This window comes from Poecilia mexicana, unplaced genomic scaffold (genome assembly GCF_051168715.1).
Source record: "Poecilia mexicana isolate PSO_F unplaced genomic scaffold, ASM5116871v1 scaffold_6, whole genome shotgun sequence".
NCBI lineage: Eukaryota > Metazoa > Chordata > Actinopteri > Cyprinodontiformes > Poeciliidae > Poecilia > Poecilia mexicana.
This window is the reverse complement of record NW_028263375.1, coordinates 32,640,048-32,654,566: the sequence shown is the minus strand read 5'-3', so window position 1 is coordinate 32,654,566 and position 14,519 is coordinate 32,640,048. Positions and strand designations below refer to the sequence as shown.

General features: G+C 38.8%; 2 protein-coding genes across 2 annotated transcripts; both read left to right on the top strand.

Annotated features, from left to right (window-relative positions):
* LOC106928514 (uncharacterized) lies at positions 1 to 2,961 on the top strand. The gene is made up of 3 exons (XM_088006756.1): positions 1 to 233; positions 479 to 632; positions 1,619 to 2,961. The coding sequence occupies exons 1-3, from the start codon at positions 207 to 209 to the stop codon at positions 2,959 to 2,961; spliced, it is 1,524 nt and encodes a 507-aa protein (XP_087862882.1). The 5' UTR covers positions 1 to 206.
* A 168-nt stretch (positions 2,962 to 3,129) lies between these two features.
* LOC148159517 (uncharacterized) lies at positions 3,130 to 6,596 on the top strand. The gene is made up of 6 exons (XM_088006755.1): positions 3,130 to 3,231; positions 3,375 to 3,579; positions 3,697 to 3,801; positions 3,911 to 4,101; positions 4,207 to 4,348; positions 6,574 to 6,596. Exons 1-6 carry the CDS (start codon positions 3,130 to 3,132, stop codon positions 6,594 to 6,596), a joined length of 768 nt encoding a protein of 255 aa, XP_087862881.1.
* The last annotated feature ends 7,923 nt before the right edge of the window (positions 6,597 to 14,519 follow it).

Genomic DNA, 14,519 nt, shown 5'->3' with positions numbered 1-14,519 from the left:
AGTGAAAGGGAGAGGGTCTTCGCTGCAGCCTGCGGAAAGGGGCGGTGACGGACCACTGTCAGTCTCATACCTTATATGGAAATTGGACTATTACATTCCGGAAATGAAGGGGGCGCTATTTTCACAGTCACTAGTATAAATACCTTAAAGAAGCGGGGTAAGAAGTTTGAGAGGTTTCACCACTGACATTTGCCACGCGATCCACAATGCAAAAACCAGGAAGTCAGCAAAAGGTACTTTCTACCGTATTAAATCTTTTTTTACAGAGTAAATCAATACGCTTTTCTAGATTAGTTAGAAAATATAATTGACAGCTGTAAACGAGTGAAATTCGTAGTTCGGGAAGGCTAATTTTAGCATGTAGCATAGCTAATTATTTCGTGCAGGCCACCGTTAGATAAAAATCTAAAAGTAGAAAATGTATAATTGAAAAATGTATTTTATGCTCAAAATTTGTTTTTTTATTTAAATTTCACAGATGCACGTATCAATTTGTAACACTGGGATCGGAGCTAAAATTGTTCCGTACTGCATGAACAACAAGTACTACTGTCCCCTTTGCTCATACAGTGCGGATGAGTCTTACAAGGTTAAGAACCACATTGCAAGAACTGCTGTGGTTCAACATAACGGTATGGAAAAATACACTAATGAATGTTTTTTTTTACACACTTATCAGTTCTCTCGTGTTTTTATTTTATTTTATTTTTTAAGGTTAATATTTTTTAAAATATGTTTTTGTACACCAATGTTCAATTTCTGGAAAGTCTAATATTTTTTATAAACTAACAGCTTTTTTTATAAGCTATCAGCTGCCATCATAGTACCCAGAGATGACTACATCTCTGGGTATTTTCAATGTATTTCAATGTATTTTTAGTAACTGTGCAGCAAACTACACATTTAAAAGTAACAAAGTATTTTGTGAAATGGCTATTATTAAGTACTGTTTTACTGATTATAACGTGCAATGTAATATTACCCATTTATTTAAGCAGACATTAATAAAAATGAAGTTATGTGCACTGTTAGGTATTTTAAAACCAAAAAGGAAACATTTTAATACAAGACAACAAATTAAGGTTAGAGGAAACCTAACATAAACAACTTTTATCTGTGTATCGTGTTTAAATTTTTTGTGTATTAAAATGTGTTCTTCATTCAGTGAAGTTACTCACATTATGTTGCATGTAAGAGTATAACATTTTGAAAAATGGTCCTAATTATTTATTTTTTTGTCAAAATTACAGAGTAATTGAGTTAATCTGATTAGTTAATCTCTGCCCATGGCTGTTTGAGCAATATCACTTCTAAAATTTAAATTCATTTTTTGCAGAATATATATTTGTTATCTGGAAGCCATTAATTGTTAAATCCTACAAAACAGTAACAATGTTAAGGAATGTACAGTGATTAATTCAAACATGGCTTTTTTTCTACCAATCAATTGTGTATTTAATAGCTACTACTTTTATTGTAGTAGCTATGAGGCTACTAAGAAAAACAGGGATTCATTCTCCCTGTTCTGAGGGAAAATGAATCACATCTTGTTTAAACATATCTGCAATGTATATAAATGCTTTTTTAAAATTTTACTCATTTCTTTTTGTTACTGCAGAATTCCATATCTTCAGATGTGGCCTACCATGTAGAGACACCACTCACTTCCATTGTCCTTACTGTTTTTCCACCATTGACAGAAGGGACAGGTTTGTTAATCATTTGGTTAATCACAGAATGACTTTTCACATGGTGTCCAGCTGTGCAGCAGCCCAGCCACCTGTCCACCTACCAGCTACAGACATCCAGGCTACACAGGCGCCTGTCCGTCCAGCAGCTACAGACATCCAGGCTACACAGGCGCCTGTCCGTCCAGCAGCTACAGACATCCAGGCTACACAGGCGCCTGTCCGTCCAGCAGCTACAGACATCCAGGCTACACAGGCGCCTGTCCGCTCAGAAGATATGATTACATGTGAAATGTGCAATCTGCGCCTGAGAAAAAAGAATCTTCGTATTCATTTGAAAAGAAAACACCATGAAAAAGTGGAGCTGATTTCACAAAATCATCATTTAAGGAGTCAGTGTGTGGATGCAAAAAAAGGTGTTTTTGCTGTTCAGAAATCCTTTTGTGGTCCATCAAAACCTATACATGTAATCAAAAACACCTGGTCACAATTTCACAGATCAGAGTGTGAGCTTGACAGGTGTAATGTGAATGCACAATTTGCCAAGCGAAGTGGGATTTTGCCTTTTGAGTGTGAACACATTCAATCATTACGCTTTTGTCCACGCGCCACAGACTCAGAAGGACCTCTGTCTGAAACTACCCTCAACATCCTGGTTGACAACTTATGGTTCAGTGTTAAAAGAAAAGAAGAACTTTTAAAAAATCAGCAAGAGGCGCTATCAAGTAATACGCCGTTTTCAGTTCTTCTTTTTGGCAGTGGGACAGACACAACTTTTCACGTGTCTATCTTTGAACCAAAAATGGCATTTTTCAGCAGACTTGGAAGGGTGATTGTCACTTACGACAAAGGAAAAAATACCTGGCATTGTGCATGTACAGAGGGCAAAAGGTCCTGTACGCACAAGGCTACGGCAAAGTGGCATCTTTTTGAAAAAATGCCAGACATGTTCAAAGCAGCAGTACATTCAGAGGAGGATGTTATGTGTGGGACAACAGTATCAGAATGTCAGGAGGAAAGTGGTTCCATTACTGATGATGCAGCAGAGAGGATAATCAAGTATTTGATTTACCACAAGAAAATACCTGCTGATCTTCCTGACAGTCTTATCACCAGAAGTAGAGACGCCAAGTCTCTCAATGGGTTCCCCAAACATCTGATCCCATCAGAGACTGAATGCACAGAATGTGGACAGCACGCCAGTCTTGGTGACCCTCAGTTGTTGTCTTCCACTGCTAAAATAGTGACTCTGACAGGAGTAGTTAAAGGTTAGTAATTTAATGTACTCCGCTGTAAGTACAAGTGCACAGATTTATTTTTATTTCCATAAGAATAATATTAATATTTTAATTCTATCATGTCAGCATAAGATCTTAATAGTAACCTTTTTAATATTCTCGTAGGTATATCAACATACAGGAAGACTTGCCCCAACTGTTCGATGGTTTACCGATATCAAGACTGGGAAGATGGTATTCACAACTTCAACGATCACTTGCTGCTGTCCATACATTTTTGTCTGGTACTGAGGAATGCATTGCAGGTTAGTTGCATTTTTTAATTATTTGTGTAGAATGTGGATATTATTTTTAACACAATACAATAAATGGTTAAACATGCATTAATGAGCTTTTCATCTAAAGGCATCACTGTGACTTTGTAAATGTGCCTTACTTATTTCTGTAGACTCACACTGCTGTAAGTCGCATAATCGAAACTATCGAATACACAGAAGGAGAGAACTTTCCTTTCAAGGATCGAATCCTGCAGGCATATCTGTCGTTTGAAGGTCTAAGTGACCATGATTACCAATACTCATGTGATTCATGTGGGTATCATCCTGCAATTGTTGTCATGGATCTACATAAGAAAGGTGTTTTCAGCATGCCAGGTAGGTCTTTATGTTTGAAACCTGCATGGATCAAAATACTGTTATTTGAAATTTTTGACTCATCTGAAATTAACATTAAAAAAATAAAATCCTGTGTTTTTTGTTTTATTTTAATAGTTAGTGAAATACCAAACCCACCTCAGCAATATAATGGCGAAGTTAATGCGCGCTCATTTTGGGAAGCGGTTACTATGGAAGTGATTAGCCGTGGACTTTATCCACGTAAGTCTGGTGTCTACTCAACAGATAAATGGGAAACATTTTGTGTACCAAGTAATTCATGTATTAATGTGACTCAAATGTTTTTCCTTGTCTCCATTGTATTTCTCAGCTGGCTGCAAGAATCCTTTTGTTGTAAAGCCTACTTATCACAACTGGTCCCCCTGGATTGGACCACAGACAAGACGATCTGACATTTTGATCAACACAGAGAGTGAAAAAGTCCACTTGCCTGATTCCGACAGTGATGTAGACCAGTTTCTCACAGAAGAGCGGCTTGCAGATGAGGTTCTCAATCTCAAGGTAGTCTCTTTTTTTTTATTTATTTTCAGAATTTTCCGATTGTGTTTGTCTTTCAGGACAGTTAAATAATATTAAAAATAACTAACTTTTGGTTTTATTTTAAAGCTACCTGAGATCAGGAGACTCTGCAGTCAATGTGGAATTGACAGCAGAGGTTCTAAGATGGATCTTGTGCTCCGTCTGCGGGACAAAATGGCTTCTAGAGCCACATATAACAAGGTTTTTGAGAAAGTGTGGGGTGCCTCTGGTAAGTGTGTGACAACAACTCCTAACAGAAAATGTGTTAACCCATAAGAAAGTATGACCTTGAGAAAAATAGAAATTACCAAAAAAACATGCCTTGTGTATCTGCTATTTTGAACATAGAACACGTTGTCATAGTAATGTCAATGCTATTGTTAAGCTTAATTTAGTACACAACAACAAGGACCTAGATAAGTTGTATGCTGTACTAATAAGAATATGATTTGTTGTTTCAGGTGGATGGGCTGTAATCACTTGTCCCTGTGGCATTATTTATTCTGTAAAGTTTAACCTGAGAGCGGAGAGCCCTAGAGACTTTGCAGACCTTCTTTTATCCTGGAAGTTTTTTCCCAATATTACAGTGTATGACTACCCCAGGGGATTGGTAAGTCATCTAAAGAAGAGGTGTGCTAAGGATACCCCATTTACCATCCACGATGGTACAACCCCTGGCAAAAAGTATGGAATCACCAGTCTTGGATGAGCAGTCATTCAGACATTTCATGCTGTAAAACAAACTCGGATCAAAAACATAATACAATATTAAGGTCATTCCAAAGTGCAACTTGTTGGCTTTCAGGAACACTCAAAGAAATGAAGAGAAAACATTGTGGAAGTCAATGAATGATACTTTTATTGACCAAACACAGGGAAATAAATATGGAATCACTCAATTCTGAGGAAAAAAGTATGGAATCACTCAAATTGGAGGTAGAAAAAAGGACACACCCAGTCTATTTCCTTTCCCTAAATGGACACCTGCCCCAGATTAGATGTGCCCGTTAGTGTGCAGTTCAAAACACCTGCAGTCATGACACCTTGGAGGGCTGCTGGACGAAGTGGAGTGGCGAGAACCATGACTCCAACAAGAGAAATGTCCCTTGAAACAAAAGAGAGGATTGTGAAACTTCTTGAAGAAGGTAACCCTTCACGCATGGTTGCTAAAGATGTGGGCTGTTCACAGTCAGCTGTATCCAAGATATGGTCCAAACACAAACAGCATGGAATGGTTGTTAAAGCCAAGCGTACTGGTAGACCAAGAAAGACATTAAAGCGTCAAGACAAACAACTAAAGGTCATTTGTCTTGAAAACCAAAAAAGTACAACTAAACAGATGAAGCATAAATGGGAGGAAGCTGGAGTCAATGTATGTGACCGAACCGTAAGAAATCGCCTAAAGGAGGTGGGATTTCAATACAGGAAAGCTAAATGAAAACCAGCATTGACACCTAACCATAAAAGAACAAGATTCTGATGGGCTAAGGAGAGGCAATCATGGACTGTGGATGACTGGATGAAAGTTGTCTTCAGTGATGAGTCAAGAATCTGCAATGGATAAGGTGATGATGCTGGAACTTTTGTTTGGTGCCGTTCCAGTGAGATTTATGAAGAGGCCTGCCTGAAGAAAACAACCAAATTTCCACAGTCCTTGATGATATGGGGCTGCATGTCAGGCAAAGGCACTGGGGAGATGACTGTGGTTAATTCTTCTATCAATGCACAAGTTTACATTGACATTTTGGACAGTTTTCTCATCCCTTCAATTGAACAGATGTTTGGAGATGATGAAATGATTTTCCAAGATGACAATGCATCGTGCCATAGGGCAAAAACAGTGAAGGCATTCCTTGAAGAAAGACACATTCAGTCGATGTCATGGCCTGCAAATAGTCCAGATCTCAACCCAATAGAAAACCTGTGGTGGAGATTGAAAAAAATGTTCCACAAGAAGGCTCCAACCTGCAAAGCTGATCTGGCAACTGCTATCAAAGAGAGTAGGCACCAAATACTGTTTGTCCCTCATCAAGTCCATGCCTCAGAGACTAAAAGCTGTTATAAAAGCCAAAGATGGTGCAACTAAATACTAGTGATGTATTTTGAATGGTCTTTTGTTTATGTGTTTTTCATGATTCCATACTTTTTTCCTCAGAATTGAGTGATTCCATATTTATTTCCCTGTGTTTGGTCAATAAAAGTATCATTCACTCACTTCCACAATGTTTTCTCTTCATTTCTTTGAGTGTTCCTGAAAGCCAACAAGTTGCACTTTGGAATGACCTTAATATTGTGTCATGTTTTTGATCCGAGTTTGTTTTACAGCATGAAATGTCTGAATGACTGCTCATCCAACACTGGTGATTCCATACTTTTTGCCAGGGGTTGTAATCACTGTCAGTAACACAACAAAACCACCGGGATAACGTTTGTTTTGATCTGCGGCCTGTAAAGATGACAACGAGCGACAATGCTAGGCGTAAACGCCCCACAACGTCTGACGCAGTGACGTAGGTTCCAAAACTCTATTGACCAATACTAGAGGATCTGGAAAATAGAAGGCAGCTCTCCTAATTAAAATAACGATGCAGGAGGAAATGACAAAAGAAGGGCTTGTATAAGGAAAAGACAAAACAAAATATATACATTTCTTGATAGAAACGTATGTTTAGGGAAAATGAAAAAGAAAATATATACATTTCTTGAAGGAAACTCAAGTGTAAGGACAAGGAAAAACTAAATATACATTTAAGCTTTTATTTATTGTTATGTCAGTTTTGGTCCTCCACAATTGGGCAGCTCCGAAATGCTGAGAAGGATGAGACCTGGCTGATTTAATATGGAAAAAGGTCTAATTCTTATGTTTCATAAGAGCAGCATGCTAGAAGCCAAAAAAATCTATATCTCAGTGAAAGAAGTGAAAAATGGACTATTTGTGAATTTGCAGCACTACATTCAATTTTCAGCCTTACTAGAAGCTGGACGCTCAAAAATGCTGAAAAACAGTAGATCTGGCTGTTTAAAACGTTATCAGTTCTATATCTTATGTTTTAAGAGAGAATAAGGCAAAAGCCAAAAAAGATTTATATTTACGAGAGAGAAGTGAAAAATGTACTATCTGTGAGATCGCAGCTCTACATTCAATTTTCAGAGATGTTAGTTGAGGGACATCTCAGAAATGCTTAGAAGCAGTAGATCTGGCAATTTTAAACTGGAATCAGGTCTGAACCTTGTGTTTCAAGACGGCAGAAGAAAAGTGACCAAAAACGCTGTATTTGGGCGAAAGAAGTGAAAAAAGGACTATATGTGAATTCGCAGATCGATATCTTAAGTTCACCTTTAGTAGATGTGGGACAAATAAGAAATGCTGAGAAGCAGCAAATAAAAAAAAATCAACAAACGACAAATCAAAAAAGCTTTATCTGAGCGAAAAAAGTGAAAAATGGACTATTTGTGAATTTGCAGCACTACATTCAATTTTCAGCCTTCTTAGTTGTTGGACAGCTCCGAAATGCTGAGCAGCACTAGATCTGGCTGTATTAAACTGAAATTAGGTGTAATGCTTAAGTTTCAAGTGATCAGCAAGCCAGAAGCCAAAAACGCTTTATCTCATCGAGAGAAGTCAAAAATGGACTGTTTGTGAATTTGCAGCACTACATTCAATTTTCAGCCTTCTTAGTTGTTGGACAGCTCCGAAATGCTGAGCAGCACTAGATCTGGCTGTATTAACCTGGAATTATGTCTAATGCTTAAGTTTCAAGTGATCAGCAAGCGAGAAGCCAAAAACGCTTTATCTCATCGAGAGAAGTCAAAAATGGACTGTTTGTGAATTTGCAGCACTACATTCAATTTTCAGCCTTCTTAGTTGTTGGACAGCTCCGAAATGCTGAGCAGCACTAGATCTGGCTGTATTAAACTGGAATTAGGTCTAATGCTTAAGTTTCAAGTGATCAGCAAGCCAGAAGCCAAAAACGCTTTATCTCAGCGAGACGAGTCAAAAATGGACTATTTGTGAATTTGCAGCACTACATTCAATTTTCAGCCTTCTTAGTTGTTGGACAGCTCCGAAATGCTGAGCAGCACTAGATCTGGCTGTATTAAACTGGAATTAGGTCTAATGCTTAAGTTTCAAGTGATCAGCAAGCCAGAAGCCAAAAACGCTTTATCTCAGCGATAGAAGTCAAAAATGGACTATTTGTGAATTTGAAGCACTACATTCAATTTTCAGCCTTCTTAGTTGTTGGACAGCTCCGAAATGCTGAGCAGCACTAGATCTGGCTGTATTAACCTGGAATTATGTCTAATGCTTAAGTTTCAAGTGATCAGCAAGCCAGAAGCCAAAAACGCTTTATCTCAGTGAGACAAGTCAAAAATGGACTATTTGTGAATTTGAAGCACTACATTCAATTTTCAGCCTTCTTAGTTGTTGGACAGCTCCGAAATGCTGAGCAGCACTAGATCTGGCTGTATTAACCTGGAATTAGGTCTAATGCTTAAATTTCAAGTGATCAGCAAGCCAGAAGCCAAAAACGCTTTATCTCAGCGAGAGAAGTCAAAAATGGACTATTTGTGAATTTGCAGCACTACATTCAATTTTCAGCCTTCTTAGTTGTTGGACAGCTCCGAAATGCTGAGCAGCACTAGATCTGGCTGTATTAACCTGGAATTAGGTCTAATGCTTAAGTTTCTAGTGATCAGCAAGCCAGAAGCCAAAAACGCTTTATCTCAGCGAGAGAAATCAAAAATGGAGAATTTGTGAATTTGCAGCACTACATTTAATTTTCAGCCTTCTTAGTTGTTGGACAGCTCCGAAATGCTGAGCAGCACTAGATCTGGCTGTATTAAACTGGAATTAGGTCTAATGCTTAAGTTTCAAGTGATCAGCAAGCCAGAAGCCAAAAACGCTTTATCTCAGCGAGACAAGTCAAAAATTGACTATTTGTGAATTTGCAGCACTACATTCAATTTTCAGCCTTCTTAGTTGTTGGACAGCTCCGAAATGCTGAGCAGCACTAGATCTGGCTGTATTAAACTGGAATTAGGTCTAATGCTTAAGTTTCAAGTGATCAGCAAGCCAGAAGCCAAAAACGCTTTATCTCAGTGAGAGAAGTCAAAAATGGACTATTTGTGAATTTGCAGGACTACATTCAATTTTCAGCCTTCTTAGTTGTTGGACAGCTCCGAAATGCTGAGCAGCACTAGATCTGGCTGTATTAAACTGGAATTAGGTGTAATGCTTAAGTTTCAAGTGATCAGCAAGCCAGAAGCCAAAAACGCTTTATCTCATCGAGAGAAGTCAAAAATGGACTGTTTGTGAATTTGCAGCACTACATTCAATTTTCAGCCTTCTTAGTTGTTGGACAGCTCCGAAATGCTGAGCAGCACTAGATCTGGCTGTATTAAACTGGAATTAGGTCTAATGCTTAAGTTTCAAGTGATCAGCAAGCCAGAAGCCAAAAACGCTTTATCTCAGCGAGACGAGTCAAAAATGGACTATTTGTGAATTTGCAGCACTACATTCAATTTTCAGCCTTCTTAGTTGTTGGACAGCTCCGAAATGCTGAGCAGCACTAGATCTGGCTGTATTAAACTGGAATTAGGTCTAATGCTTAAGTTTCAAGTGATCAGCAAGCCAGAAGCCAAAAACGCTTTATCTCAGCGATAGAAGTCAAAAATGGACTATTTGTGAATTTGAAGCACTACATTCAATTTTCAGCCTTCTTAGTTGTTGGACAGCTCCGAAATGCTGAGCAGCACTAGATCTGGCTGTATTAACCTGGAATTATGTCTAATGCTTAAGTTTCAAGTGATCAGCAAGCCAGAAGCCAAAAACGCTTTATCTCAGCGAGACAAGTCAAAAATGGACTATTTGTGAATTTGAAGCACTACATTCAATTTTCAGCCTTCTTAGTTGTTGGACAGCTCCGAAATGCTGAGCAGCACTAGATCTGGCTGTATTAACCTGGAATTATGTCTAATGCTTAAGTTTCAAGTGATCATCAAGCCAGAAGCCAAAAACGCTTTATCTCAGCGAGACAAGTCAAAAATGGACTGTTTGTGAATTTGCAGCACTACATTCAATTTTCAGCCTTCTTAGTTGTTGGACAACTCCGAAATGCTGAGCAGCACTAGATCTGGCTGTATTAAACTGGAATTAGGTCTAATGCTTAAGTTTCAAGTGATCAGCAAGCCAGAAGCCAAAAACGCTTTATCTCAGCGAGAGAAGTCAAAAATGGACTATTTGTGAATTTGCAGCACTACATTCAATTTTCAGCCTTCTTAGTTGTTGGACAGCTCCGAAATGTTGAGCAGCACTAGATCTGGCTGTATTAAACTGGAATTAGGTCTAATGCTTAAGTTTCAAGTGATCAGCAAGCCAGAAGCCAAAAACGCTTTATCTCAGCGAGACAAGTCAAAAATGGACTATTTGTGAATTTGCAGCGCAGCACTACATTCAATTTTCAGCCTTCTTAGTTGTTGGACAGCTCCGAAATGCTGAGCAGCACTAGATCTGGCTGTATTAAACTGGAATTAGGTCTAATGCTTAAGTTTCAAGTGATCAGCAAGCCAGAAGCCAAAAACGCTTTATCTCAGCGAGACGAGTCAAAAATGGACTATTTGTGAATTTGCAGCACTACATTCAATTTTCAGCCTTCTTAGTTGTTGGACAGCTCCGAAATGCTGAGCAGCACTAGATCTGGCTGTATTAAACTGGAATTAGGTCTAATGCTTAAGTTTCAAGTGATCAGCAAGCCAGAAGCCAAAAACGCTTTATCTCAGCGATAGAAGTCAAAAATGGACTATTTGTGAATTTGAAGCACTACATTCAATTTTCAGCCTTCTTAGTTGTTGGACAGCTCCGAAATGCTGAGCAGCACTAGATCTGGCTGTATTAACCTGGAATTATGTCTAATGCTTAAGTTTCAAGTGATCAGCAAGCCAGAAGCCAAAAACGCTTTATCTCAGCGAGACAAGTCAAAAATGGACTATTTGTGAATTTGAAGCACTACATTCAATTTTCAGCCTTCTTAGTTGTTGGACAGCTCCGAAATGCTGAGCAGCACTAGATCTGGCTGTATTAACCTGGAATTATGTCTAATGCTTAAGTTTCAAGTGATCATCAAGCCAGAAGCCAAAAACGCTTTATCTCAGCGAGACAAGTCAAAAATGGACTGTTTGTGAATTTGCAGCACTACATTCAATTTTCAGCCTTCTTAGTTGTTGGACAACTCCGAAATGCTGAGCAGCACTAGATCTGGCTGTATTAAACTGGAATTAGGTCTAATGCTTAAGTTTCAAGTGATCAGCAAGCCAGAAGCCAAAAACGCTTTATCTCAGCGAGAGAAGTCAAAAATGGACTATTTGTGAATTTGCAGCACTACATTCAATTTTCAGCCTTCTTAGTTGTTGGACAGCTCCGAAATGTTGAGCAGCACTAGATCTGGCTGTATTAAACTGGAATTAGGTCTAATGCTTAAGTTTCAAGTGATCAGCAAGCCAGAAGCCAAAAACGCTTTATCTCAGCGAGACAAGTCAAAAATGGACTATTTGTGAATTTGCAGCACTACATTTAATTTTCAGCCTTCTTAGTTGTTGGACAGCTCCGAAATGCTGAGCAGCACTAGATCTGGCTGTATTAAACTGGAATTAGGTCTAATGCTTAAGTTTCAAGTGATCAGCAAGCCAGAAGCCAAAAACGCTTTATCTCAGCGAGACAAGTCAAAAATTGACTATTTGTGAATTTGCAGCACTACATTCAATTTTCAGCCTTCTTAGTTGTTGGACAGCTCCGAAATGCTGAGCAGCACTAGATCTGGCTGTATTAAACTGGAATTAGGTCTAATGCTTAAGTTTCAAGTGATCAGCAAGCCAGAAGCCAAAAACGCTTTATCTCAGTGAGAGAAGTCAAAAATGGACTATTTGTGAATTTGCAGGACTACATTCAATTTTCAGCCTTCTTAGTTGTTGGACAGCTCCGAAATGCTGAGCAGCACTAGATCTGGCTGTATTAAACTGGAATTAGGTGTAATGCTTAAGTTTCAAGTGATCAGCAAGCCAGAAGCCAAAAACGCTTTATCTCATCGAGAGAAGTCAAAAATGGACTGTTTGTGAATTTGCAGCACTACATTCAATTTTCAGCCTTCTTAGTTGTTGGACAGCTCCGAAATGCTGAGCAGCACTAGATCTGGCTGTATTAAACTGGAATTAGGTCTAATGCTTAAGTTTCAAGTGATCAGCAAGCCAGAAGCCAAAAACGCTTTATCTCAGCGAGACGAGTCAAAAATGGACTATTTGTGAATTTGCAGCACTACATTCAATTTTCAGCCTTCTTAGTTGTTGGACAGCTCCGAAATGCTGAGCAGCACTAGATCTGGCTGTATTAAACTGGAATTAGGTCTAATGCTTAAGTTTCAAGTGATCAGCAAGCCAGAAGCCAAAAACGCTTTATCTCAGCGATAGAAGTCAAAAATGGACTATTTGTGAATTTGAAGCACTACATTCAATTTTCAGCCTTCTTAGTTGTTGGACAGCTCCGAAATGCTGAGCAGCACTAGATCTGGCTGTATTAACCTGGAATTATGTCTAATGCTTAAGTTTCAAGTGATCAGCAAGCCAGAAGCCAAAAACGCTTTATCTCAGCGAGACAAGTCAAAAATGGACTATTTGTGAATTTGAAGCACTACATTCAATTTTCAGCCTTCTTAGTTGTTGGACAGCTCCGAAATGCTGAGCAGCACTAGATCTGGCTGTATTAACCTGGAATTATGTCTAATGCTTAAGTTTCAAGTGATCATCAAGCCAGAAGCCAAAAACGCTTTATCTCAGCGAGACAAGTCAAAAATGGACTGTTTGTGAATTTGCAGCACTACATTCAATTTTCAGCCTTCTTAGTTGTTGGACAACTCCGAAATGCTGAGCAGCACTAGATCTGGCTGTATTAAACTGGAATTAGGTCTAATGCTTAAGTTTCAAGTGATCAGCAAGCCAGAAGCCAAAAACGCTTTATCTCAGCGAGAGAAGTCAAAAATGGACTATTTGTGAATTTGCAGCACTACATTCAATTTTCAGCCTTCTTAGTTGTTGGACAGCTCCGAAATGTTGAGCAGCACTAGATCTGGCTGTATTAAACTGGAATTAGGTCTAATGCTTAAGTTTCAAGTGATCAGCAAGCCAGAAGCCAAAAACGCTTTATCTCAGCGAGACAAGTCAAAAATGGACTATTTGTGAATTTGCAGCGCAGCACTACATTCAATTTTCAGCCTTCTTAGTTGTTGGACAGCTCCGAAATGCTGAGCAGCACTAGATCTGGCTGTATTAAACTGGAATTAGGTGTAATGCTTAAGTTTCTAGTGATCAGGAAGCCAGAAGCCAAAAACGCTTTATCTCAGCGAGACAAGTCAAAAATGGACTATTTGTGAATTTGCAGCACTACATTCAATTTTCAGCCTTCTTAGTTGTTGGACAGCTCCGAAATGCTGAGCAGCACTAGATCTGGCTGTATTAAACTGGAATTAGGTCTAATGCTTAAGTTTCAAGTGATCAGCAAGCCAGAAGCCAAAAACGCTTTATCTCAGCGAGACAAGTCAAAAATGGACTGTTTGTGAATTTGCAGCACTACATTCAATTTTCAGCCTTCTTAGTTGTTGGACAACTCCGAAATGCTGAGCAGCACTAGATCTGGCTGTATTAAACTGGAATTAGATCTAATGCTTAAGTTTCAAGTGATCAGCAAGCCAGAAGCCAAAAACGCTTTATCTCAGCGAGAGAAGTCAAAAATGGACTATTTGTGAATTTGCAGCACTACATTCAATTTTCAGCCTTCTTAGTTGTTGGACAGCTCCGAAATGCTGAGCAGCACTAGATCTGGCTGTATTAAACTGGAATTAGGTCTAATGCTTAAGTTTCAAGTGATCAGCAAGCCAGAAGCCAAAAACGCTTTATCTCAGCGAGACAAGTCAAAAATGGACTATTTGTGAATTTGCAGCGCAGCACTACATTCAATTTTCAGCCTTCTTAGTTGTTGGACAGCTCCGAAATGCTGAGCAGCACTAGATCTGGCTGTATTAAACTGGAATTAGGTGTAATGCTTAAGTTTCTAGTGATCAGGAAGCCAGAAGCCAAAAACGCTTTATCTCAGCGAGACAAGTCAAAAATGGACTATTTGTGAATTTGCAGCACTACATTCAATTTTCAGCCTTCTTAGTTGTTGGACAGCTCCGAAATGCTGAGCAGCACTAGATCTGGCTGTATTAAACTGGAATTAGGTCTAATGCTTAAGTTTCAAGTGATCAGCAAGCCAGAAGCCAAAAACGCTTTATCTCAGCGAGAGAAGTCAAAAATGGACTATTTGTGAATTTGCAGCACTACATTCAATTTTCAGCCTTCTTAGTTGTTGGACA